The sequence below is a fragment of the Pristiophorus japonicus genome, chromosome 6, assembly GCF_044704955.1.
Source record: "Pristiophorus japonicus isolate sPriJap1 chromosome 6, sPriJap1.hap1, whole genome shotgun sequence".
NCBI classification, from domain to species: domain Eukaryota; kingdom Metazoa; phylum Chordata; class Chondrichthyes; family Pristiophoridae; genus Pristiophorus; species Pristiophorus japonicus.
Window position 1 is genome coordinate 77,737,332 of NC_091982.1, and position 27,977 is coordinate 77,765,308.

A 27,977-nucleotide genomic window follows, 5' to 3' on the forward strand; every position below is an offset into this window, starting at 1 on the left:
AGTGTTTGGAAGGAGATTTTTCCAAATTATTTGGGGCTGTCTTTTCACTTGTTAGCAACAGAATTTTAAATCCCGTTACAACGTGTAAAATCCTTACTCAATGGCACAAAACCCACACGAGGCACATTCTATGGACAAGGTCACTCTATGACCTGAACCTTTATTCACAGGACCAAGAAGTGATGACCCTGCGTGGGACCTCCCTTTATATACCTGGATGACCAGGTAAGGAGTGTCTCCCACAAGTTCACCCCCTGTGGTCAAGGTGTGCATTGCTTAAGTATATACAGTATTGCAATAGTGTTACATAGAGGTTACATACATGACACAATGGTTTTCTATTGGATCCGTGCACGGATAATCGAGAGTTGCCTGTATCTAGATAACAAGAAAATAGATAGAAGTAGCAAACACAAATGTTAAAATGGATGATTATGCTTAACAAACCTCATAGAATTCCTTGTTTAATTAACAGTCTTGGTAGATGAAGGAAATGCAGTGGATGTAGTGTACATGAACTTTAGGAAAGCTTTTGACAAGGTACCATGTAGGAGATTATTACAGTAAATAAGAGATGCGGAATTAGGGGAGGAAAGCAAACTTGATTAAACATTCGTTAGAAGGGAGGAAAGAGAAAGAGTTGTGGGCAGTTTTTCAGAGTGCTTGGAAGTGGGTAGTGGTGGCACACTGGATTCCGTTCTGAAGAAACTTCTGTTCACTGTATATCAAAGATATGGATGCTGGCCTCAGAGATTTAAGAAAGAAGTTGCATTTATATAGCACCATTCATAACCTCAGGTCATTCCAAAGTACTTTTGAAGTGTAGTCACTATTGTAATGTAGGGGAACACAGCAACCAATGTGTTTGGTCCGACAAACAGCAGATAAATGCCCTGATAATCTAGTTTAATGTTGTTGGTTAAAGGATAAACGTTGGCCAGATCACCAGTAAAACTCTCTGCTCTTCTTCAAATAGTGCCATGGAATGTTTTCTCTCACCCAAAAAGACAGCATCTCCAACAGTACTGCACTGGAGTGTCAACTTAGATGGTTTGCTCAAGCATTTGGAATGGTACCTGAATCCATAACCTTGTTCGTATCATACTTTTATTAGTGAATCATTAACTACAGAAAAAAGCCACCTTGCAACCACCTCCAGAACTCTGCATTCCTGTGACTCTGGCCTCTGGTTCATCCCTCCCTCTCTTTGCCCCACCGTGGTGTTCATGATTTCAGCTACATTGGCCCACACTCCGGATTTCCTTCCCTAAACACTTCCACCTCTCTATCTCCCTCACCTCCTTTAAGCCCCTTCAATCTACCTCAGTACCAAATGGCCATACACCTGGCCTCACTGAATGAGAACACCAAATTAGTGTCAGTTTCGTGTTGTGGGCCTATACAAGACTGTCAAAACTATTTTCTGGTGGGATTTTTGCAGCCAGCAGACAGAGGAGACCTTGATCTGATCAGTATGGGCTGATTCAAAACCAGGTTCCAAAAAGGAAAGATCCAATTACTGGGATTTATATATGGAGACTATGAAGGTTTTTAACCAAAAATCATTCTTCTAATAGTTTCCTCTGATAGGGACGTACCTTCTTTAAAATTCTTTAAAATTCCTTCAGAAACTATGCTGATGCATACAAAAGTAAAATGCTGGAATCTGAAATAAAAACAGAAAATGCTGGAAATCTCAACGGGTCAGGCAGCACCTGTGGAGAGAAAAAGAGAGTTAACGTTTCAGGTCGATGACCCTTCATCAGAACTAGCGAATGTTCGAAAAGAACAGATTCTTAACAAACACTGAAAGGGGGATGGGAAGAAAGAACAAAAGGGAAGGTTTCTGATAGGGTGGAAGACAGGAGAAATGAGAGAGACAAAAGGGATGATGGGCCGACTTGAAATGGTAATGACAGAAGTTAGAAAAAGGTTAGTCTAGATAAGGTGTGAATGGCAGAATAATTATCAGCTGCCATTGGAGACAGATTTTTTTTACATAAGATCGAGGGGGAGGGAGCCAAATATGGGCAGAGGTTATGGTCTGAAATTGTTGAGGAAAAAGGAAGACATATCAGAGGCACTGGTGTGAAAGGTGGCCTTGGTGATGAATCCAGAAGGCCGTAAACTGCCTAAACGAAAGAAGAGGTGCAGTTCCTCGAGCTTGCGTTGAGCTTCATTGGAACAGTGTAGGATGCCAAGGACAGAGATGTCGGAGTGGAGTGGGGAATTAAAGTGACAGGCGACCGGAAGCTCAGGGTCATGTTTACAGACTGAATGGAGGTGCTCCGCAAAGCGGTCACACAATCTGCATTTGGTCTCTCCAATGTAGAGGAGACCACATCGTGAGCAGCAAATGCAGTACACTAACTTGAAAGAAGTTCAAATAAATTGCTGTTTCACCTGGAAGGAGTATTTGAGGCTCTGGATAATGGGAAGGGAGGAGGTAAAAGGGTAGGTGTTGCATCTGCTGCACTTGCACGGGAAGGTGCCATGGGAAGGGGAAGGGGTGCTGGGAGTATCTGCGGAATGGACCAGGGTGTCACGGAGGGAGCGGTTCCTTCGGACTGTTGAGAGGGGAGGGGAAGATTTGATTGGTGGTGGGATCACTCTGGAGGTGGTGGAAATGGTGGAGGATGATCTGTTGAACATGGAGGCTGATGGGGTGAAAGGTGAGGACAAGGGAAACCCTGTCGTGGTTCTGAGAGGGAAGTGCGGGAAATAGAACGGACACGGTCGAGGGCCATGTTAACCATGGCAGAGGGGAATCCTCAGTTGAGAAAAAAGGAAGACATGTCAGAGGCACTGGTGTGAAAGGTGGCCTCATCAGAGCAGATGCAAAGGAGACAGAGAAACTGGGAAAATGGAATGGAATCATTACAGGATGTGAGGTGGGAAGAAGTGTAGTCCAGATAGCTGTGGGAGTCAGTGGGCTTATAGTGGATACTGGTCGATAGCCTATCCCCAGAAATAGAGACAGACAAGTCGAGGAAGGAAAGGGAAGAGTTAGAGATGGACCGTATAAAAGGTAAGGGAAGGATGGAAATTGGATGCAAAGTAAATCAAATTTTCTAGTTCAGAGCGAGAGCAGGAAACGGCACTGATACTGTTGTGTATCTGTAAAGCATGCACTCCCATATTCGGCCACCAGGGAGCGCATCCCCTGAAGTCCCAAGGGATCCCAGCATTCCTTGGGAGCACTGTATATAAGCCGGCCCCTAAGGCCTGTTCCTCACTCTGGAGTGTCTTAATAAAGACTGAGGTCACAGTTACTTTAATCTCCCTGTGTGCAGCCTCACCTGTGTTAGGAACACAATAACTGGCGATGAGTATACGAATTCAACACAAAGATGCAGCAAACTGTGGGCATCCTGGAGAAGTTCTCGGAAGGTGAGGACTGGGAAGCCTATACCGAACGGCTAAACCAGTACTTTGTAGCCAATGAGCTGGACAGAGAAGGAAGCGCTGCAAAAAGGAGAGCGGTCCTCCTCACGGTCTGCGGGGCACCGACCTACAGCCTCATGAAGAATCTTCTGGCTCCGGTGAAACCCACAGATAAGTCATATGAGGAGTTGTGTACACTGGTTTGGTGTGCTGATGGCGAGGTATCGGTTCTACACGGGCCAGCGATCTGACGGTCAGGAAGTGGTGAGCTACGTCGCCGAGCTAAGGCTACTTGCAGGACAGTGTGAGTTTGATGGCTACCTGGATCAGATGCTCAGAGACATTTCTGTACTGGGCATTGGCCACGAGACCATCCTACGAAAACTTTTGACTGTAGAGACACCGACCCTCAGTAAGGCCATTGCGATAGCACAGGCGTTTATATCCATCAGTGATAGCACCAAACAAATCTCTCAGCACACAAGTGCTACCAATGTTCATAAATTAACTGGAACTGTGTTTGCGAGCAGAAACCACGAGTCTGTAACTGCCAGCAGGCCTCAGGTGACCCAGATGACTCAGAGTCCGCAACAAAGGATGAATGCAAGGCAATTCACACCTTGTTGGCATTGTGGAGGTTTCCATTCCACCTGTTCATGCTGCTTCAAAGGGTATGTTTGCAAGAGCTGTGGAACAATGGGGCACCTTCAACGAGCTTAAAGACAAGCTGCAAGCTCTGCAAAACCTAACCACCACATGGCAGAGGAAGATCGGTCCACAGTGGATCAAAACAATTTCGAGCCTCAGAGAGAGGAGGCAGATGCTGAAGTGCATGGGCTGTATACATTTTCGATGAAATGTCCACCTATGATGCTAAATGTAAAATTGAATTACTTACCCGTAGCCATGGAACTGGACACTGGTGCTAGCCAATCCATCATGAGTAAAAAGATGTTTGAGAGACTGGTGCAACAAGGCACTCAGACCAGCCCAGACCCCATCCACACAAAACTAAGAACGTACAACAAAGAGCTCATCACTGTCCTGGACAGCGCCATGGTCAAGGTCACCTACGAGGGCACGGTGCACGAACTGCCACTCTGGATTGTCCTGGGCGATGGCCTCACACTGCTTGGAAGGAGCTGGCTGGGCAAAATCCGCTGGAACTGAGATGACATCCAAGCGCTATCACATGTCGATGAGGCCTCATGTACCCAGGTTCTTAACTAATTTCCTTCCCTTTTTGAGCCAGGCATTGGAAACTTTTCCAGGGTGAAGGTGCGGATCCACTTGGTCCCAGAGGCATGACCCATTCACCACAAGACGCGAGCTGTACCTCACATGAGGAGGGAGAGAGTGGAAATCGAGCTGGACAGGCTGCAACGAGAGGGCATCATCTTCCCAGTGGAATTCAGCGAGTGGGCCAGCCCGATTGTTCCAGTACTCAAAAGTGATGGCACAGTCAGGATTTGCGGCGATTATAAAGTAACTATTAATCGTTTCTGGCTACAGGACCAATACCCGCTACCTAAGGCAGATGACCTATTTGCAGCGCTGGCAGGAGGCAAGACCTTCATCAAGCTCAACCTGACTTCGGCCTACATGATGCAGGAGCTGGAGGAGTCTTCGAAGGGCCTCACCTACATCAACACGCACAAGAGACTGTTCATCTACAACACATGCCCGTTTGGAATTCGGTCGGCTGCAGCGATCTTCCAGAGAAACATAGAAAGCCTACTCAAGTCGGTACCACGCACGGTGGTTTTTCAGGATGACATACTGGTCACGGGTTGGGACACCGTCGAGCACCTGCAAAACCTGGAGGAGGTCCTCCAATGATTGGATCGCATAGGGCTGCGGCTGAAGAGGTCGAATTGCGTCTTCATGGTAACAGAAGTGGAGTTTTTGGGGAGAAAGATCACGGCGGATGGTATTCGGCCCACAGACGCCAAGACAGAGGCTATCAGGAACGCGCCCAGGCCACAGAACGTCACGGAGCTGCGATCGTTCCTGGGATTCAACTATTTTGGTAACTTCCTACCGGGGTTAAGCACCCTCTTAGAGCCCCTACATGTGTTATTGCGTAAAGATGAGAACTGTGTATGGGAAAAAACCCAAGTAATTGCTTTTGAAGGAGCCAGTAACATTTTATATTCCAACAAGCTGCTTGTATTGTATAACCCGTGTAAAAGACTTGTGCTAGCATGTGATGCGTCGTCGTACGGAGTCAAGTGTGTATTACAACAAGCTAACGTTGCGGGGAAGTTGCTACCTGTCGCCTATGCTTCCTGGAGCTTGTCTAAGGTCGAGAGGGCCTACAGCATGATTGTGAAAGAGGCATTAGCGTGTGTGTTCGGAGTAAAGAAAATGCATCAGTACCTGTTTGGCCTCAAATTTGAGCTGGAAACCGATCACAAGCCCCTCACATTCTTGTTCGCTGAAAACAAGGGAATAAATACTAATACCTCTGCCCGCATACAAAGGTGGGCACTCACGCTATCAGCATCTAACTATACCATCCGCCACAGGCCAGGCACCGAGAACTGTGCAGATGCTCTCAGTCGGCTACCATTGCCCACTACGGGGGTGGAAATGGCGCAGCCTGCAAACTTGTTGATGGTGGCGTAGCCCGCAGACTTGTTGATGGTCATGGAAGCATTTGAAAATGATAAATCACCTGTCACGGCTCGCCATATTAGCATTTGGACAAGCCAAGATCCTCTGATGTCCCTAGTAAAAAACTGTGTACTGCATGGGAGCTGGGCCAGCATCCGCGTTGAAATGCAAGAGCCAATCAAGCCGTTCCAGCGGCGAAAGGACGAGCTGTCCATTCAGGCAGGCTGCCTGTTGTGGGGTAACCACGTAGTGCTATCCAAAAAGGGCAGGGAGACGTTCATCTCTGATCTCCACAGCACACACCTGGGTATAGTAATGATGAAAGCGGTAGCCAGATCCCACGTGTGGTGGCCCGGTATCGACTCTGACTTAGCAGCCTGTGTACGGCAATGCCGCATGAGTGCTCAGTTGAGCAACGCGCCCAGAGAGGCACCACAAAGTTTGTGGTCCTGGCCCTCCAGACCATGGTCAAGGATCCATGTTGACTATGCGGGCCCGTTTCTCGGTAAAACGTTCCTGGTGGTGGTGGATGCTTTTTCAAAATGGATTGAATGTGAAATAATGTCGGGAAGCACTGCCACCGCCACCATTGAAAGCCTGAGGGCCATGTTTGCCACCCACGGCCTGCCTGACATACTGGTCAGTGACAATGGGCCATGTTTCACCAGTGCAGAATTTAAAGAATTCATGACCCGCAATGGGATCAAACATGTCACCTCGGCCCCGTTTAAACCAGCCTCCAATGGGCAGGCAGAGCGGGCAGTACAAACAATCAAACAGAGCCTTAAACGAGTCACAGAAGGCTCACTCCAAACCCGCCTGTCCCAAGTACTGCTCAGCTACCGCACGAGACCCCACTCGCTCACAGGGATGCCCCCGGCTGAGCTACTCATGAAAAGGATACTTAAAACCAGACTCTCGTTGATCCACCCCAACCTGCATGATCAGGTGGAGAGCAGGTGGCAGCAACAAAATGTAAATGATGGTCGCGCCACTGTGTCACGGGAAATTGATCTGAATGACCCTGTGTATGTGCTAAATTATGGACATGGTCCGAAGTGGATCGCGGGCACGGTGATAGCTAAAGAAGGGAGTAGGGTGTTTATAGTCAAACTAGACAATGGACAAATTTGCAGAAAGCACCTGGACCAAGCGAGGCTGTGGTTCACAGACTGCCCTGAACAACCCACAGCAGACACCACCTTTTGAGAGCCCACAACACACACCCAAAGGATCAACCACACCACCCCGGACCAGGCTCACCCAGTAGCCCTGCAGGGCCAACAACACCCCAGCCCAGCGAAGGCACAGCCAACACACCAGAACAGACATTTGTACCGAGGCGGTCCACCAGGGAAAGAAAGGCTCCTGACCGCCTCACCTTGTAAATAGTTTTCACTTTCACTTTGGCGGGGGGTGGGGGGAGTGATGTGTACCTGTAAAGCATGCACTCCCATGTTCCGCCACCAGGGAGTGCATCCCCTGAAGTCCCAAGGGATCCCAGCATCCCTTGGGAGCACTGTATATAAGCCGGCTCCTAAGGCCTGTTCCTCACTCTGGAGCGTCTTAATAAAGACTGAGGTCACTGTTACTTTAACCTCCCTGTGTGCAGCCTCATCTGTGTTCGGAACACAATAGATACAGTCATCAATGTACCGGAAAAAGACATGAGGGAGCAGACCCGAGTAGGACTGGAATAAAGAATGTTCCACAGATCCCACAAAAAGGCAGGCATAGCTAGGACCCATGCGAGTTCCCATAGCAATAGCTTTAATTTGGAGAAAGTGAGTGGAGTTAAAGGAGAAGTTGTTCAATGTGAGAATAAGTACTGTCAGGCAGAGGAGGGTGGTGGTGGATGGGAACTGGTTGGGCCTCTGGTGGGGGATGGAAGTGTAGAGGGATTGGATGTCCTTAGTGAAAAGGAGATGGTTGGGGCCAGGAAACTTGAAACTGCTGAAGTGAAGGAGGGCGTCGGAGTCATCGTGGATGTAGGTGGGAAGAGAATAGACAAGGGGAGAAAAAAAAGAGACTTGATAGGGAGAAATAAATTTAAGACAGAAATAGACAGTTTCTTAAACGATTAGGGGTTAAGGGGTTATAGGGAGCAGGTGGGGAAGTGGAGCTGAGTCCATGATCCAATCAGCCATGATCTTATTAAATGGCGGAGCAGGCTTGAGGGGCCGTATGGCCTACTCCTGCTCCTATTTCTTATGTTCTTATGTTCTTAAATAAGTTCTGTGGGGCAAGAACAGGCTGAAACGATGAGTCTCCCGGGGCAGTCCTGTTTGTGGATCTTGGGAAGGAGGTAGAAGTAGGCTGTGCGGGGTTTAGAGAACGACGAGGTTGGCGGCTGTGGAGGGAAGATCTCCAGAGGAGATGAGGTCAGTGACAGTCTGGGAAATGATGGCTTGATGTTCAGTAGTGGGGACATGGTCCAGGGGGAGGTAGGAGGAGGTGTTAGAGAGTTGCCGATCAGCCTCTGCAAGGTAGAGGTCGGTTCGCCGAACAACAACTGTGCCACACTTGTCAGCAGGTTTGATGACAAAGTTGGGGTTGGATCGGAGTGAGCGGAGTGCTGCAAGTTCAGAGGGAGGTAGGTAGGAGTGAGTGAGGGGAGCAGAGAAATTGAGATGGCCAATGTCCCGTTGGCAGTTTGCAATGAGGAGGTCTAGAGAGGGTAAGAGGCCAGGGGAGGGGTCCAGGTAGGGCGAGAATTCTGAAAACAGGAGAAAGGGTCAGCAATGCGGAGGGAAGACTCCTGGCCAAAGAAGTGGGCACAGAGGCGAAGGCAGTGAAAGAGAGCTCAGCATTGTGCCAAGCTCGAAATTCATTGAGGTGAGGGCATAAGGGAATGAAGCTCAGGACTTTGCTGAGGACTGATCGTTCGGGGTCAGAGAGGATAGTGAAAACACGGCAGTGGGTGAGATTGGAAGAAGGGATAGGATCAGAGGAAAGTGTAGGGAAAGAAAGTTCCGGAGGGGTGTTGGTGTCCAAGAGTTGCTGTAGTTTACGATCCTTAACACCTGAAAGGAAGGAAAAAGGGTTTTGTTCGAACGCAGAGGAGGCAATGGATGAAATGGCTGATGCATATGTTAATCTGTTTATTTTTACAAGTTAACATTGAATTAGAATAATACAAAATCACTGTTACAGCAATGCATTAAACAATGAGTTACCGGGAGGAAAAAATCATCTAAGCAAACCTTGATTGACAGGAGCTATGTTATGTATTTTGTGTTTCAAATTTTTAAAGAAAGTCCAAAAGAGATTAAAGACGCTTTCTACATTATTAATGTGGGTGTTCAGCTTCTAATCTTAGAACCGAGTGAAACTAAAACATAAAAAAAGAAAAACTTGCATTTCTATAGCACCTTTCACAGCCACCGGACGTCCCAAAGTGGTTTACAGCTAATGAAAAAGTACTTTATTTGAAGGGATGTCGCTGTTGTAATGTAGGAAACGCATCAGTCAATTTGCACACAGCAAGGTCCCACAAACAGCAACGTGATAATTACCAGATAATCTGTTTTAATTATGTTGATTGAGGGATCAATATTGAGGGATAACACCCCTGCTCATCTTCAAAATACTGCCATGGGGTCTTTTATGTCCACTACAGGGCCATTGTTTAACGTTTCATCTGAAAGATGGCACCTCCAACAGTGCAGCACTCCCTCAGTACAACACTGGAGAGTCAGCCTAGATTTTTGTTCTCAAGTCTCTGGAGTGGGACTTGAAGTCACAGCCTTCTGACTCAGAGGCAAGGATGCTACCAAATGAGCCATGGATTTTTAAAAAAATTGTTCTGGGATGTGGGCATCGCTGGCAAGACCAGCATTTATTGCCTGATATGTCCTTACTATACAGTACAAATGCACACAAGGCCCATGCTTGAGAGAAGGTCACTCTGTGACCAGCAACTTTTATTCCAGCACTGAAGTGATGAAGGTGGGTGGAGCTTCCCCTTTTATACTTGAAAGACCAGGTTAGGAGTGTCTCCCACAAGTTCACCACCCAGTGGCCAATGTTCTCAGTGTACAACAAGTCAGTTTATACATGGGTTACAATGACAGTTAAATACATCACATTGCCCATCCCTAATTGCCCTTGGGAAGGTGGTGGTGAGCCATCTTCTTGAAATGCTGCAGTCCGTGTATTCCCACAATGCTGTTAGGGAGGGAGTTCCAGAATTTTGACCCAGCAAACGATGAAGGAACGGCAATATATTTCCAAGTCAGGATAGCGTTTAACTTGGAGGGGAACTTGCAGGTGATGGTGTGCCCATGCACCTGCTGCCTTTGTCCTTCTAGGTGGTAGAGGTCACGGGTTTGGGAGGTGCTGCCGAAGATGCCTTGGCGAGTTGCTGCGGCGCATCTTGTAGATGGTACACACTGTAGCCACAGTGAGCTGGTGGTGGAGGGAGTGAATGTTGAAGGTGGTTGTTGGGTTAAAAAGTCTTCTCTTCAAGGTGGATTCCCTGAAATAAGGAATCAACACCAGCCCTTATAACGACCACGGAATCAATCAGACGAAACCTTGGATTCACTTTACGATCTTTATTCAAGCATATGCAGGGGAATCATCACAGTCCTAGCCGCCTAAGGTGGGACCTTCCCCGAGCAATGGTTTCACACACAGTTATACAGTTTCCGAGGTGTGAGGTCCTCGTGTACAATCATCTATGACCACCGGTTGGCCTACAACTAATCAGCGGAGCTGCGTTGATTCGTTAACCCTTATCAGATTGGCTGCTTAGTGGTTTCGCAGCATTTTCATCTTCCCATAACATGTGGAGCCGAACTCAATCTATTGGAATGTATTGTTCTACAGTTTTAACCTTGCTCTGGCTTTTCCAGCTTGGTCTGCAGTTTTTAAAGATAAGCACACAAGCACGATGCGCCCTTTAAACCCCCTTACAGTGGTGGATGAGGTGCCAATCAAGTGGGCTGCTTTGTCCTGGATAGTGTAAAGCTTCTTGAGTGTTGTTGGAGCTGCACTCATCCAGGCAAGTGGAGAGTATTCCATCACACTCCTGACTTGTGCCTTGTAGATGGTGGAAAGGCTTTGGGGAATCAGGAGATGAGACATGTGCCACAGAATGCCCAGCCTCTGGCCCACTCTTATTGCCACAGTAGTTATGTGGCTGGTCCTGTTAAGTTTCTGGTCAATGATGACCCCCAGGATGTTGATGGTGAGGAATTCTGCAATAGTAATGTTGTTGAATGTCAAGGGGAGGTGGATGGACTCTCACGTCATCCAGGACTTGCTGCATGCGGGCACGGACTACTTCATTTTCTGAGGAATTGCGAATGGAACTGAACACCGTGCAATCATCAGCGAACATCCCCACTTCTGACCTTATGATGAAGGGAAGGTCATTGATGAAGCAGCTGGAGATGGTTGGGCCTAGGACACTAGCCTGAGGAACTCCTGCAGCGATGTCCTGGGGCTGTGATGATTGACCTCCAACCACCACAAACATCTTCCTTTGTGCTAGGTATGATTCCAGCTAGTGGAAAGTTTTCCCCCAGCTTCACATTAACTTCAGTTTTACTGGGGCTCCTTGATGCCACACTCGGTCAAATGCTGCCTTGATGTCAAGAGCAGTCACCGTCACCTCACCTCTGGAATTCAGCTCTTTTGTCTATGTTTGACCAAGGCTGTAATGAGGTCTGGAGCCGAGTGGTCCTGGAAGAACCCAAACTGGGCATTGGTGAGCAGGTTATTGGTGCGTAAGTACTGTCGACGACACCTTCCATCACTTTGCTGCTGAGCGAGAGTAGACTGATGGGGTGGTAATTGTCCGGATTGAATTTATCCTGCTTTTTGTGGACAGGACATACCTGGCCAGTTTGCCACATTGTCAGGTAGATACCAATGTTGTAGCTGTACTGGAACAGCTTGGGTAGCGGCACAGCCGGTTCTGAAGCACAAGTCTTCAGCATGGGATGTTGTTGGGGCCCATAGCCTTTGCTGTATCCAGTATGCTCAGCTGTTTCTTGATATCACGTGGAGTGAATCGAATTGGCTGAAGACTGGATTCTTTGATGGTGGGGACCTCAGGAGGAGGCCGAGATGGATCATCCACTCAACACTTCTGGCTGAAAATGGTTTCAAATGCTTCAGCCTTGTCTTTTGCACTCACGTGCTGGGCTCCACCATCATTGAGGATGGCGATGTTCATGGAGCTTCTTCCTCCCGTTAGTTATTTAATTGTCTGCCACCATGCACGACTGAATGTGGCAAGACTGCAGAGCTTTGATCAGATCTGTTCATTGTGGGATTTCCTAGCTCTGTCTATAGCATGTTGTTTCCACCATTTCGTATCCATGTAGTTCTGTGTTGCAGCTTCCCCAGGTTGGCACATCATTTGGAACCAGGGTTGGTCCCCTGGCTTGATGGTAATGGTACAGTGAGGGATATGCTGGGTCATGAGGTTATAGATTTTGGTGGAATACAATTTTGCTTCTGCTGATGGCCCACAGCACATCATGGATACCCAATTATGAGCTGCTAGATCAGTTCTGAATTTATCCCATTTAGCGTGATGGTATTGCCACACAACATGATGGAGGATGTCCTCAGTGTGAAGACGGGCAGTGGTCACTGCTACCAATGCTGTCATGGACAGATGCATCTGCAACAGGTAGATTGGTGAGAATTATGTCAAGTAGGCTTTTCCCTCATGTTGGTTCTCTCACACCTGCTGCAGGCCCAGTCTGGCAGCTCTGTCCTTCAGGACTCGACCAGCTCTGGCAGTAGTGGTGCTACCGAGCCACCCTTGGTGATGGACATTGAAGTCCCCCACCCAGAGTACATTCTGTGCCCTTGCTATTCTCAGTGCTTCTTCCAAGTGGTGTTCAACATGGAGCAGTACTGATTCATCAGCTGAGGAAGGGCGGTAGGTGGTAATCAGCAGCAGGTTTCCTTGCCCATACTTGACCTAAAGCCATGAGACTTCATGGGATCCGGAGTCAATGTTGAGGACTCTCAGGGCCACTCCCTCCTGACTGTATACCATTGAGCCACCACCTTTGATAGGTCTGTCTTGGAGATGGGACAGGACATACCCAGGGATGGTGATGGAGGAGTCTGGGACATTGGCTGACAGGTATGATTCTGTGAATATGAATGTCAGGCTGATGCTAGTCTGTGTGACAACTGACACTTTAAAGTGACAAGTTAACATAAGTAACGTCAGACTAAGGTTATTTGAGAGTCATAAATTACAATAGCTATTTTAAGATATAGATTTATGATTTTTAAACCATTTAGTGATCGTTTTTTCCTATCGAACTTGTTACACCTACCCTGAGTTGGATTGTGATTACACAGCTAGCTTTCAGAATAACTTTAAAAACAAAATGACTAAAATCTCAAAGAAGGGTAGGAATTGAGTTGCTCGGAATGAGACGACTCCCAGCAGACGCTGAGTGCCAAAGAAAATCCCTTACGTCAATCAGCTCAGGCTCGCTTCCGTGTTCGCTTGGCGTTGATCTCGGGTTGCGACAGTTTCGGGAATTTCCAGCTCGTCCACTCCAAGTGGGTTAATGCTGCTGAAAGGTCACAACATCAGGTAAAGAAAATGTCCTCGACACCACCGGTGGATTACAATTACCAAAAACTAGCCGAAAACCTGACGGGTGTTGAAAACAAAAAATGGAGCATTTGTGTGCTCATTTTGGGATGTATAGCTTTTGCAGAAATATGTGCAACTTTCTACTTTTACTGCTATTTCACTGATCAGATCGTTCAGGTAAGAACAATACCAACTGTTGGCATTGCCTGTAAAATATATTAAATACATAAATGGATGCAGAAACAGAAAATGTTATAGTTATTAAATTCGCAATGGCTTGCAACTTCCAACTCGCTCAGCGCAAACAGCTTTATATTTTTTAAGTGCGTAATAAGCGATTAAGTGTTAGAAAAAGGCATCAACATAGAACCAAGATGTCGGGCTGCAAGAAAAATTCATCACTGGTGATTCCACTGTTCGCCGACAAAAGTACTCATTTTTTAAAAAAGTTTTTCGCAACTGTTTAATCCTGCCGAGCCTTTATATAACGCGGGAATCGTAGACTCTATTAACAATGGAGTTTTTGCAAATAAATGAGAGTTAAACTTAAAAATAAAATGAATCTGCAACTTAACGAAAACGAAAGCAGCAAATTCTCGACTGCGCCATGCAAATTTCAAGCACCCTTCGGAAAGGGTGGAGTTCGGGAATTCTGATCCTGGAAATGGATCCGTCCACCACATTAATACATGCAATCCAACATCTCCGCAGTCACATTCACTAACAAGCAAAATTATAAATCACTACAGTGAAACTGGCAGAAACAATCCGAGTTAAAGAGAAATTATTTTACATAGCATAATTCTGTCTCCACAGTGAAATTTACACAGACACAATTTCAATCTGTACACTGAAATTCACACACGGGCACAAATCCAATTCGTACAATGAAATTCATGCCGGCACGATTCCAGGCTGTGCACTTAAATCTATGCACAGGCAAAACTTAAGTTTCTGTACACTGAAATTCATGCACCGGCTGCTCTAGTCTTTACACTGAAATTCACGCACAAGCACCAATCCAATCTCCGTACACTGAAATTCGCAGTCACAATTACAATCTCTGTATACCAATATTCACACACACCGGTACAACTTCAGCCTATACAATGAAATTCACACATAAGAACATAAGAAATAAGAGCAAGAGTAGGCCATGCGGCCCCTCGAACCTGCTCCGCCATTTAATACGATCATGGCTGATCCGATCATAGACTTAGGTCCACTTCCCTGCCCGCTGCCCATAACCCCTTAATCCCTTATCAGTTAAGAAGCTGTCTATTTCGGTCTTAAATTTATTCAATGTCCCAGCTTCCACAGCTCTCTGAGGCAGCGAATTCCACATATTTACTAGCCTCAGAAGAAATTTCTCCTCATCTCAGTTTTAAATGGGCGGCCCCTTATTCTAAGATTATGCCCCCTAGTTCTAGTCTCCCCTATCAGTGGAAACATCATCCACCTTGTCAAGCCCCCTCATAATCTTATACATTTCGATAAGATCACCTCTCAGGCACAATTCTAATCGGTGCATGTTGAAATTCTCACAGGCACAGTTCCACCATGTACATTGAAATGTACCTACAGTTCGCTCAATTCTACAATGAATGCCATGTACAAGACAGTTCTTTTCAAATTATTTTTTTCCAAGAGCCCCTGATCCCATTTAATGCTTGAAATAACTTCTTTGGCACCTATTGTTCAGTCATATTAATTTCCAGCACTAATTGGTACAACAGTTGATGAACTTATATTTGCTTCTTATTTCACATACATTTGCAGCCCATATTCACAAAGCTGTGGTTTGTGTATGCCATTTCCAGCCCTTTACCACCACAGTACCTGTACTACAAAACAGGCTGATTTTCCAAGTGTTAAGTAAGTTCCAGTTGTTAAGGAAGAAACTTTAAATAACTTCAAATAATTTACCATTCTGTGCTTCCAGGTAAGCAGGTGAGTTTGTCATTCATTTACAACCAGAAGTGCTTTTATGTGCTGATATTTATTTATTAGGCTAATGTTGGTATTTTTATTCCACTTCTATGTTTTGTGAGGTTATGTTTACTCCTCTTTAGGTTCCCTTTCCTCCCCCTCCACCCCAATTGATTGGAGGAGAAAAAATCTTGCACCCAGGCCAATGCCAGTGAAAAAAAGAATTTGAATTTATACAGCACCTTATCATGCTTTACAAGACATTCCAAAGCTCTTTACATATGGATGTGCTTATTTGTACTGCCAAAATAGCCAACTTGCTCCACCCTTTGTTTCCGATTGGTCCCCTTGGAGGATAAGCCACGCTCTGAAATTTCACAGGAATGTGTAACTGGAACCGTCCATGCCAAGGTCTCACTAACTTTGCAAATTGTAACTCAATCCACTTTGACTTCCTGAGGTGACAAAGGTCAGAGCTCCCCAGAAGACAGCAAGGGCCAGCAAAGTTCCATATCCCAGTCTAAGGGCATGCCTCCCCCAGCCAAAGTGCCTTACCCCAGTCCAAGTACATCCCTCCCCCAGCCGAAGTGCCTTACCCCAGTCCAAGTACATCCCTCCCCCAGCTAAAGTGCTTGACCCCAGCACAAGTGCATGCCTCCCCCAGTCGAAGTACCTTACCCCAGCACGTGCATCCCTCCCCCCCACCCCACCCCCCACCATAGATGGGACAATGTTTACAGATTGTTAACAGGTTTATTGGGTACGAAGTGAATAGTGGCAGTGTCGTGACTTCTGGATATCATCCACGCCAATGATCTCCCCTCCAATCTCTCCACCGCTCCCACCCCCTCACGTCTCGCTCTCGCTCTCTCTCTCTCTTCCCCCGCCCCCACCACCCAGCCTCTCTCTTCTCCATCCCCCCTCTTCCCCCACCCTCCCTCTCTCTTCCCCCACCCCACAGCCTCTCTTTCTTGCCCCACTGCGCCTCTTTCCCCCTCCCCGCCCCACTGCGCCTCTTTCCCCCTCCCCGCCTCCCTCTCTCTTTCCGCCTCCCTCTCTCTTTCCCCCTCCCTCTCTCTTTCCCCCTCCCTCTCTCTCTCTCTTTCCCCCTCCCTCTCTCTTTCCCCCTCCCCGCCTCCCTCTCTCTTTCCCCCTCCCCGCCTCCCTCTCTCTTTCCCCCTCCCCGCCTCCCTCTCTCTTTCCCCCTCCCCGCCTCCCTTTCTCTTTCCCCCTGCCTCTTTCCCTCTCTCTTCCCCCCCTCCCTCTCTCTTCCCCCCCTCCCCCCAGCCTCTCTCTTTTCCCCCTCCCCCCAGCCTCTCTCTTTTCCCCCTCCCCCCTAGTCACAGCCTCTCTCTTCCCCCCCCCCGTCCCAGCCTCTCTCTTCCCCCCCCCGTCCCAGCCTCTCTCTTCCCCCCCCCCCCCCGTCCCAGCCTCTCTCTCCCCCCCCCCGTCCCAGCCTCTCTCTTCCCACCCCCCCGTCCCAGCCTCTCTCTCTTCCCCCCCCCTCCGTCCCAGCCTCTCTCTCTTCCCCCCCCCTCCGTCCCAGCCTCTCTCTCTTCCCCCCCCCTCCAAGCCCCCCCGTCCCAGCCTCTCTCTCTTCCCCCCCCATCTCCCCCTCCCCTCTCTTCTGCCCCCCCTCCCCAGCATCTCTCTCTTTCCCCCCCCCCCCCCGCAAGGCTCTCTCTTCCTCCCCCCTCCTTTCTCCCTCAGCCTCTCTCTCTCACTCCCCCTCCCCCCCAAGCCACTCTCGCTCTCAGGCTCACTCCCGGGGGAGCGAGTCATAAGAACATAAGAATTAGGAACAGGGGTAGGCCATCTAGCCCCTCGAGCCTGCTCCGACATTCAACAAGATCATGGCTGATCTGGCCATGCACTCAGCTCCACTTACCCGCTCGCTCCCAGTAACCCTTAATTCCCTTATTGGTTAAAAATCTATCTATCTGTGATTTGAATACGTTCAATGAGCCAGCCTCAACTGCTTCCTTGGGCAGAGAATTCCACAGATTCACAACCCTCTGGGAGAAGAAATTCCTTCTCAACTCGGTTTTAAATTGACTCCCTCGTATTTTGAGGCTGTGCCCCCTAGTTCTCGTCTCCCCGACCAGTGGAAACAACCTCTCTGCCTCTATCTTGTCTATCCCTTTCATTATTTTAAATGAGTCGGGGCCGAGTGAGTCGGCGAGGGAGCGACTCCTGCGAGTCAACGAAGGAAATGAGTGGAGTCTTGGGCCTGAGGTCCTGCTTCTCGGCACCACATGGAGGGAACGATTCAGGGCCTGGGAGAGCGGGTGGTGGAGCTTGATTGGGGTGGGGGGGGGAGGGGGGCGTGGCTTGTCGCCCGTCGGTCAAAAAAGTGCAGTATGGGCGGGGCAGGAGGGGGTTGCGCAGCTGGACGGACGTCTGTCTGTCAAAGAATAGCGCAGTACAAATAGTTACTTTGTTTACATATAATGAATTACTTTATATCAGTAACCATTGTTCTATAGGGAAATGCAGCAGCACATTTGCACAAAGCAAAGTCCCACAAACTGCAATAAGATGAAAGAGCAGTCAATCTATTTTTTGGGTGGTTTTAGATCAGGGAAGAATTTTGGTTGTGCATCTCCTGTTCTTGTTTGATTATTGAATGAGATCATCGTTAACATCCCATGCAAGGTTGACAGGACCTTGATTTAACATCTAATACGGAGAATGCACTTAAGATCATGCGGTATTCCCTCAATACTGCATTAAAGTGTCAGTCTAGATTATGTGCTGAAGCACTAGAATGGGGTTTGAATCCACAATTTTCTGACTCAGACATGAGAACCTTACCAGCCAAGCCAAGATGACAGTGTTGGCCAACATCCATCTGCTAGGAGGTGTGGTGAGAGTATGTTGACCTGGTTGATAAATTTTCCCTTATTTGTTAGGAGTTTGCCTTGCTTCTATTCGGTGCCTTCCCAACAGCATAGCTGAAATTGGATATTCACAGAATAGGGAATTATCCTGTCCTTGCCATGACACTGCACAATATTAAAGCAACAAGGGCAAGCTTGACTTCTTCCTGACTTAGTTCACCATTGGAAGCATGAAAACGTCTCCAAGAAGGTATTTCTCTCCCCCTCTACCAAAGATTCAGTGGGTATATATACACATACTACCAGGTTCAATCCCCAGTCTATGCTGAGTTAAGTGATCTCAGCAGGATGGTGATGGAAGCACTGTTGTCAGGCTAGAGAGAGGAAAATCAGGCAGAGTTCCCTCCCCTGAACAATATCTAGTGGTTCCTGGAGGAATGTGCACTCATGGTGGATACGTTGGGTTAGGATGTCAGCAAGTCGACTGTGATCCCTTATAATTGAACAGTCAGTATTCACCATCCGATTTCAGACATAAAAAAATGGCCAGCTGGGTGAGGTACTAGTGAGGTCATCAGGACATCCCAGTACCTTCTTGAGAGGAGGCGAGAAAAAAAGTGATAAAATAAAACTAAACACAGCAAATTAATATTTCCTTCTTTTTCATAACCAGATGCAGCAGAAATTGAATTCTGATAATTACCCAGGCCGATGCCTCCTGTACCTGAATTCCTACGTTGATGATTTAGGAGAGAGTGAGGTGGCCGTTGAAGATCTTATATGTGATAGATGGCTCAAGAATGTTAAGTTTATAATCAACCAGGTAAACACTATACTGATTTTCATCCTTGTGATTAGAGCACTGGATTATTGAGTATTATCAAAATATAATAGATTTGTCTTTATAGCAGCTTAGCATTAAATGTATATAGTTAATGCTGAATAAATAGATAAAATGAAAGTAAAAATATAAGGCCCAAGAAGACAACAAGATTAATTTATATTGGGCCTTTAATGTAAAGAAATGTCCCCAGCACATCACAAATTGGCATAAAAGAAATGATGCTGATCTAGGAAAGGAGTGATTAGGAGGGCTGCCCAAAATTCTGGTCAAAGAGGTAAGTTTTTAAAAAAGGTGGAGAGAGAGAGAGAGAGAGAGATTTTGAGAAGAAGGGAGTTCCAGAGAGTAGGGAAAAAGTGTCTGAGGGCTCTGTAACCAATGATGGGACAAAGGGAACAACAGAAGAGGAATACAGCATTATGAAGGTTATATAGGACTGTGCAGCCACCAAAGAACTCACTTCAGGAGTGGAAGCAAGTCTTCCTCGATTCCGAGGGACTGCCTATGATGATGATGATAGGGCTGGACTAAATTGCAGAAAGAGGGTGGAGTGAGATAATGAATGGACATATAGATGAGGACAATGATTTTGAATTCAGTGCATTTGGGCAGGAATCCTGTGTAGATTAACGAGGACACGGTTAATGGACAAGCGAGATTACAGGAGAGAATACAAGTGGCAGAGTTTTAGATAAAGTTGGAGTTTATGGAGGTGGAGGATGGTAGCATTAGAGTCATTAAATCTGGAGCTGAAAAAGGCTTGTATAACAATATCAGTAGCAGAGGAGCTGTGTTAGAGACAGAGCGGGCAATTTTGCACAGGTGGAATCATCCATCTTGATGGATAAGCATTTGTTTCATACCTTAAAACAGTATCAATAATCACGAGAAGCTCCCATTGTAACATTACAAGAGGAATGCAACACATGATAACATTGTATATCATTGTAATATATTTTTATAAAATTACAATCATTTGTTTTCTGAATGTTTCTTTCCAACAGCAACTAGTTACACATAGCACATCAGTAGCACTTTACTACTCATCAAAAAGGTACATTACCAACCCGTTGTCAAAGATGCCAAATCCACAGGGATCAGTCCAATATAATAGAATCCAAGATAAAAAAAAGGGCTGCCATATTGGAGATTTTTTGGATACACTCTCATTCCCTGGAAAAGCCTGACTGCAGAGCTTTGATCAGATCCCTTGGTGTGGCATCACTTAGCTCTGTCTAGAGCATGCTGTTTCTGCTGGTTAGCATGCACGTAGTCCTGTGTTGTGGCTTCAACAGGTTGATACCTCATTTTCAGCTGAGCCTGCTGCTGCTCCTGGCATGCTCTTCTACACTCCTCATTGAACCAGGGTTGGTCATCTGGCTTGATGGTGAAGGAGGAGTGAGTGGTATGTCAGGCCATGGGGTTACAGATTGTGGTGGAATACAATTTTGCTGCTACCAATGATGGCCTACAGTGCCTCATGAATGCCCAAATTTGAGCTGTTAAATCTGTTCTGAATCTATCCCACTTAGCACAGTGGTTGTGGCACCTATGAAGATGTCTGTCTGTTCAGAACCTCTGAATGTTTGTATGTTTGATATGGCTATGCCTGTCTGTCCATCTAATATGTCAGTCTGAAATCACCAAGATAATTATAGATAAAGAAAGCCATTCACCCCATTTTAATTCATCCAGCCAGACAAATTCTAAAGTCTCCTCTTTGTAGCACCAAAAACAATGTATGTCCTTCCTGGGGCACATCTGTTTTTCTGTGCAGTGAGCTTTATGACACATGAACTAAATATAAATTGCTGTGACATTTTGTTCAGAATAAACTGATGTACAGACTGGACCAGCAAGGTAACAACTGCCTTATGTCATCACATGAATGACAATAGACAGATATTTTAGCTGAGTCCCTTTAGTTCAAGCCCCCTGTGCAGACAGTTCATTATTTAATAACGTTAAAATAAATTGCCTTTTAATTTATTTTCATACACTTTGCAATACGAATGCTTTCTTAAAATGTTCATTTTATTTAATTATTTTTCAGCATCTACAATCTGATGTGAAGAATTTGATATACAAGGAATTGAAAGGTGAGGTTTACTAAAATAGAGATACCAATATGCACTTTTTTGTGTGTGTCTAGTAGACTGACAGGCAGACTGTTTGAGGTGTACAGTGCAGCAGTGAATTAGATTGCAGAACTCTGGCCCTCACCTGTTTTTTTTCTGCCAGTTTGTAAAAACCACTCGAGTATGCCTAATAGCAAGACTGGGTCAGCTTTCCATTCTCTATCTCTATCTCAATAATGCAAGTGCCTTGCTCTGCCTGGGGCATCCCAATACTTAGCCGAGATCGGGACTTCCCCATATAGTGAGGAGAGAGTCAACAAATAGCTAATCTAGGGAGTAATATGTTAATGCATGTCACTGCTGAGTTGTGAGAAATGTATTAAGTTAGTGCATCTAGATTCAGTGACTTTTTTAGTAAAAGGTAAATGAAAAGATATTTTAACACAACTTCTTTCCTTTTAGCACACAATGCAACATTCCTGGGTCCTGACAAACCAGCTATCCATTTAGTTGCACAGCACAGAAACAAGCCGCCAAATAATGGTAAGCAATGCTTTGCACTAAAAAATTGCATTGTTCTCAGGTAGGGAGATGGGGGGGGGGGGAAATATAATTCATTTCTCAGCCAAAAGAATTACAAACAAATGTTTTCATTTCCTACCCTCACTGATCTGAACAAACCAAATATAATAGTCACCGTCTCATTTTCAGGCAGCGTTCCCATTAGTGGTTTTGGTTATATAAATTATATTTAAAAAAGGTACAAGTTAAAACTCTCTTTGGAGTTTTAAAGTTTCTCAATATTTCAACACATTAAGAATAGGGTGTCACAATTATTACCATATTTGTTCTTTCACTTCTAGACCCTGAATTTGAATCAAGAGTGATGGGACAAAAATGTTCTCTCTCTGTAGACCAAGGATCATTTGTAGAATGAGCTCCTCGAGAATGTGAGCCTACATTACAAAACTATCCCTGATGTGGCATAACATTGGCACTATGTTGGCAATTTCACTCAGAAATACAAGGATGGCTGCTGTGAGAAATGGTAAATGTCATACTGGTGCAGCAGGTGCTCTTTTTAAGATTGGAGTTAAGAACATAAGAATTAGGAGATCATGGCTGATCTTCCACCTCAACTCCACTTTCCTGCACTATCCCCATATCCCTTGATTCCTTTAATATCCAAAAATTGATCGATCTGTCTTGAATATACTCAACGACTGAGCCTCCACAGCCCTCTGGGGTAGAGAATTCCAACAATTCACCACCCTCTGAGTGAAGAAGTTTCTCCTCATCTCAGTCCTAACTGGCCGACTCCTTATTCTGAGACTGTGACCCCTGGTTCTGGACTCCTCAGCCAGAGGAAACATCCTCCCTGCTTCTACCCAGTCAAGCCCTGTAAGAATTTTGTATGTTTCAATGAGATCACCCCTCATTCTTCTAAACTCTAGAGAATATAGGCCTAGTCTACTCAATCTCTCCTCATAGGACAATCCCCCCCCCCCCCTCCCCATCCCAGGAATCAGTCTGGTGAACTCCAGACTCCCATTCTCCAGTGATAGAAAACACTTGTATATTCCAGACAGAAAAAAAAGTGTAAGAATGATAAAGACAGGTGAAAAAGGAAAGAAGATTGCATTAAAGCTGCTTGGCCATCTTCTGTGATGCATGTACCAGCTGAAGTTTGATGACTTGTAACTATGTCCATATCAGTGTCACAAGGCAAATCCTCAGGTTTATAGATTCAGGATTGAAAATCTTACAATTGGGATTTGTTCACTGTTTACGGCTCTGTAAAGAATTGTTCAGGTTAAACCTTTAAGACAGGCTTGAGCAGCATGTACTAAACATTTCCCCCATCCAGGCTGGAAAATTCATCTAGAGCACAGTTACATTCCCATTAAGACTGGCAAGAGTCCTGGGAACTGGGTCTATGATATAAAAATTGTACATCTGTCATGCATTTCTAGTCTGTCACATTTCTGTAACATGCTTCTGTGTCACACTTAAAAAATATATAAAAACCTAAAGGGACCTCTAAGAACACAAAATACTGAAGACAGAATGCCTGCAATTCCTTAATTGACCTTTGTGTGAACTTATCCAGTGTCTACATAACAGCAACAACTATAACTTGTATTTATATAGCCCCTTTAACATAGTAAAATGTCTCAAGGCAGGGGATGAAGGGATTTGGGAACAGGGTGGGTAAATGCGATTTGGACTATTTGCATCGTATGGTGGGTAAACACCGGCATGGACTGATTGAGCCGACTCACCTATTTCCAAGTTGTAACTTCGATATATTTCTATTGCAATTAGACTTTGTAGCAAGAAAGTAACATATCCCTATGCATTAGCAGTAGATTAATACATATTGTTTTATCTGGTGCAATGCTCCTGCTCTTTTAATACAGTGCACCTTCTGACTTGCTGTGAACGGTGTCACAGGAGATTTGTCAATATATCATTTTTAAAAAGATGTGTTTTATTCCATATTCTGAAATTTTCTTGGCAGCGCCATCTTACTTTACTCGTGCCAATGGACATGATGTACTCTACTGGAAAGACATAAAAGGATTTACAGTGCACGAGGGTCCCATAAAATACCATCACGGAGAAATTACCATTCCCAAGGATGGCATCTACTACATATACTCCCAAGTTTCTTTCTGGCATGTACAGAAACCAGACAGAGAGGATCAACATTACAAGCTGTTTCTACAGTATATTTACAAGATGTCCATGGATTATTATGAGCCTATTCTTTTAACTAAAGCTATTTTCACCAAATGTTGGTCAAAAGAGGCCAATTTTGATATGTACACAAGTTTTCAAGGAGCCCTTTTTGAACTGCAGGAAGGGGACAAGCTATTCATAAAAGTAACAAATGCAAGTGCTGTGAATGTTAATGAGGGGTCAACATATTTTGGTGCTTTCATGATTTTTTAGATGTAATGATTAAATCTATGACTACATCAGCCTAAACTGAAATTCTGTAGAACAGTGTGCAATTGTTATTAAATTTGTTTACAGCTTAAGAGTCAGTTCTTATGGTTCCAGATCTCCCCTGCCCCCCAAAAACATGATTAGTCTCATAAGTAGAAAAGAATACAGCAATATATTTTTAATGTTTACAATCTTGCTGGAAGATTTCCCCTGCTGTTTGTAGCAAAATAATCAATGTGCGTATGAAGAACACGCTTACAATTTGACTACAAATAGCATAAAGAAAGCTTCCTTCTGCGTTATGCACAGAATCCAAGTCATGTGCATTGGACACATCTAAATCTGACAAAAAATCATGAACTAAGTCAATTGAGCCATTGTCAAACAATGGAGTAACCTTGCGTTTTTAAATAAACAGTGAACTGTGAGTGTTGTAAGTGAACTGCAGCTGAGTTAGCATCTGAAAGAGAAAGTTGGGTTGAAGTTTTGCGTCTGACCAATCACCAGATTGTGCATTTCCACCACTTTCTTTTTTAATTAATGAAGTTCTATCATCTGTACATTTATATCGACACAAAACCTAAGACACAGCTTTTGTTAAATTATGTTTAAAATAACATAAATGCATTAGCAATGAGAATTTCCGTTGAGTTCATTTTCCTGAATCTGTTGCTGATGACACACTGCACAAGTGAGCTTTTAGGTTAGAACTCTCCTGTTTGTTTATTGTGTCCAAAAATATGAGACACAAATTTGAATTCAAAAAGAATAGGACCCACAGTAAAATCAAGATGGTATTTATCTCGTTAGTAGATCTGGCTCAGATGCTATGGCACATTTAAGTTTTTGCTTCATTGCACAGTAACGTGAATTGGTAGAATGCAGGTCTTATTGTCTGCAGTTTGCCACATGGAAAACTTTTAAACTTGGCTCCCCCACAAGAGATGGAGCAAGCAGAATCTTCTTTCTTGGGATGGAAGAAAAAAATGGAAAGTAAGATACCTGTAGGCTGCGCTGGGCTGCCTCTCAGTGGCTGACTTAAGAGTAGCATCGGGGGAGGCAGGGGCACCTGACTGAAAGCTGGGTCGCTGCCAAGGAAGATAACAGAGAAGTTTTGGTTTCTTTATAAAGTTCTTCAGATGTAAAATTGAGCTTGTTGCTAATCTAGTTGTTCTTTATATAATGTTTAGCAGAATAATTCTTGTAGTTGTTATGGTCTTGTTGACTGAAGACAATAGAGAGTAAAGGAGGCTATTTGCATACATCGGAGTTTGTTAAAAAAAACTTGCTCAGCTATGAAACATGTGTAAGTACTATAACAATAAATGTTAAAATAAAAAGGTCTGTGGAATCTCTGGAGCTAAATCTGATGAAATACAATTAATTAGTCTATGGAACATACTCTGGAAATAAATTAAATATCAATCTTTTTATCTCTGGATTTGGCTGGGCAGTTCTCAAAGTTAATGGTTAGCAGTAGTGACTATTGCAGTCACGTATTTTCTCAATGAGGCACAATCCACATACTTGATCTGTGGAAGCAGCAGGCACGAGGGGCTGAATGGTTATTTTTCTTTCCTTATATGTTCTTATTAAGCTCCATCCATGTTTTTGTCATCACCAGGCTCAATTTCTCCAACACTGCCTACGCTAGTTTCCCAAGCTCCATCCTTCTCAAACATCTAACTCACACAGAGTTTTGTTACCCATTGCTCAGCTGTCATTCCCTTTTTTCCCAACCTTCACTGCCTTCCCATTCTCCAACACATTAATTTCAGAATCTTCAGTTTACCAATCCTTCTCTGCAACCTCCTCCAACCCTACATCCCAGCTCAAACTTTTCATTCTTCTGATTCTGGACTCCTGTGCTTCCCTCCATTTCAGCTCTGCCAGAGCCTTAAATTCTTACTCTTAAATTCTCTCTTTAAACCCCTCTACCTTGCTTCATCACTTCCCACTTTCAAAAGTCTCCTCAAGACCTTCCTAATCAACCTAATCTCTGGCCACCTCACTGAACTCTTCTCCAAGTTGCTTGTCTACTTTTCTTTCATGGGATATTTTGCTATGTTAAATATATTATTGATTTGTAAATTATTGTTATAACTTCATTTTTGTTCTCTATATAAATAAAGCTAGACAAAAGCAGGCCTTATTTACCTTTATCCAACAAACTCTGCAGTCTAATTCTCAGTTCTATTTGATGTCTATTCTGAGCTTTGTGGCTCTTCATGGGTCTAGACCATGCGATGTACTGCCCCAAATTCTCTACTGCTGTCATTAATGTGACTGCACGAAACATTCAAAGCCTTCATCCCTTCAACTTGTATTCATGGAGCAAGTGGGTGGTACAAAGACCTTTTATTTGTGAAGTCTGCCTTCAAATCTAATCCATGTCTCTATACAGTTTAAACTCATTTCCAAGTGGGCTTAAGTTCACAGTAGAAAAATACCCACAATTTGGCTGATGGCCTCTCAATGGCCTTCAAAATGCCTGTCAATCACCCTGCTTCAAAAGAACCAAACTCGACCCCTCTACTTAAACTAGCATCACACCCCCAACATTAATTTCTTCCCATAATTATCCACTAAAACAGATGATCTGGTCATTATCTCATTGCTGTTTGTGGGGCCTTGCTGTGTGCAAATTGGATGCCATGACTCCTACATTGCAACAGTGACTACACTTCTAAAGTAATTAATTGGCTGTAAGTTGCTTTGAGACAACCTGAGGTTGTGAAATGTGCTGTATAATTGCAAGTTCTTCTCTCAAATCCTTGAATGTGTCATCACCTCCCAGACATATGCCCACAATTTCCTGTTTGAATCATAGAATGATCATCATCATCATAGCAGTCCTTCAAAATCGAGGAAGAGTTGCTTCCACTCTAAAAGTGAGTTCAGGTGACTGGACAGTCCAATACGGGAATTACAGTCTCTGTCACAGGTGGGACAAACTGTGGTTGAAGGAAAGGGTGAGTGGTGAGTCTGGTTTGCCGCACGCTTCTTCCGCTGCCTGCACCTGTTTTCTGCATGCTCTCGGCGATGAGACTCGAGGAGCTCAGCGCCCTCCCGGATGCACTTCCTCCACTTGGGGTGGTCTTTGGCCAGGGATTCGCAGGTGTTGGTGGGAATGTTGCATTTTATCAAGGAGGCTTTGAGGGTATCCTTGAAACATTTCCTCTGCCCACTTGGGGCTCGCTTGCTGTGTAGGAGTTCAGAGTAGAGAGCTTGCTTTGGGTGTCTTGTGTCGGGCATGCGGCAGTGGTAAGGGTTAACCAGGACGACTGGAGACCTGCTCTGCTGCACGGACCTAGTGCGCACACATATCGCAGTGTGAGCTGGCGTATGCTGCCCCTGGGCCCTCAGCTCTTCTGGGCCCTATTACCCACAGCGTCCCCCAAGGATCCATCTGTAATCTCTTCCTTTGCATCACCTCTTTCAACCCTTCCGTTACCTCAGGGCTTGTCCGACGCCCAGTCTTGAAAGAGCTGCAGTTTCCTTCATTGGGAAGACCAAAGCTGTAATCTTTTGTCCCAGCACAAATGTGTGACTGACAAGCTTTTGGTCACCCTTTCCAATATCTCCTTTGCACAGTATCCATTTATTCCCTTACACCTCTTAAGTGCCTTGGGACATTTTATATAAACGCAAGATACTTTTGCCACAAGATCAAAGCGACATTACTCTGTGGTGGGGACATTGTGACTGAATAACTATAATCAAGGAACTAACTGTAATCCACATATGGATTATCTGTT

General features: G+C 45.2%; 2 protein-coding genes across 3 annotated transcripts in view; one reads left to right on the forward strand and one right to left on the reverse strand.

Moving 5' to 3' along the window:
- LOC139265700 (ATP-binding cassette sub-family C member 5-like) overlaps window positions 1-27,977 on the reverse strand; it is a 315,900-nt gene that overhangs the window by 11,692 nt on the left and 276,231 nt on the right. Inside the window, exons 32-33 of one of the 2 annotated variants that reach the window (XR_011593603.1) lie at window positions 13,455-13,556; window positions 323-378 (exon numbers count right to left, since the gene is read on the reverse strand). The gene's annotated coding sequence lies outside the window, so the exon portion shown is untranslated. Of the gene's footprint in view, window positions 1-322; window positions 379-13,454; window positions 13,557-27,977 lie in introns of those variants that run through there. The other variant, XR_011593604.1, reaches the window with a different exon arrangement.
- LOC139265701 (tumor necrosis factor ligand superfamily member 10-like) lies at window positions 13,493-26,033 on the forward strand. Its single transcript, XM_070882952.1, has 5 exons — window positions 13,493-13,756; window positions 19,022-19,171; window positions 21,243-21,288; window positions 21,730-21,810; window positions 23,789-26,033. Exons 1-5 carry the CDS (start codon window positions 13,586-13,588, stop codon window positions 24,220-24,222), a joined length of 882 nt encoding a protein of 293 aa, XP_070739053.1. The 5' UTR covers window positions 13,493-13,585; the 3' UTR covers window positions 24,223-26,033.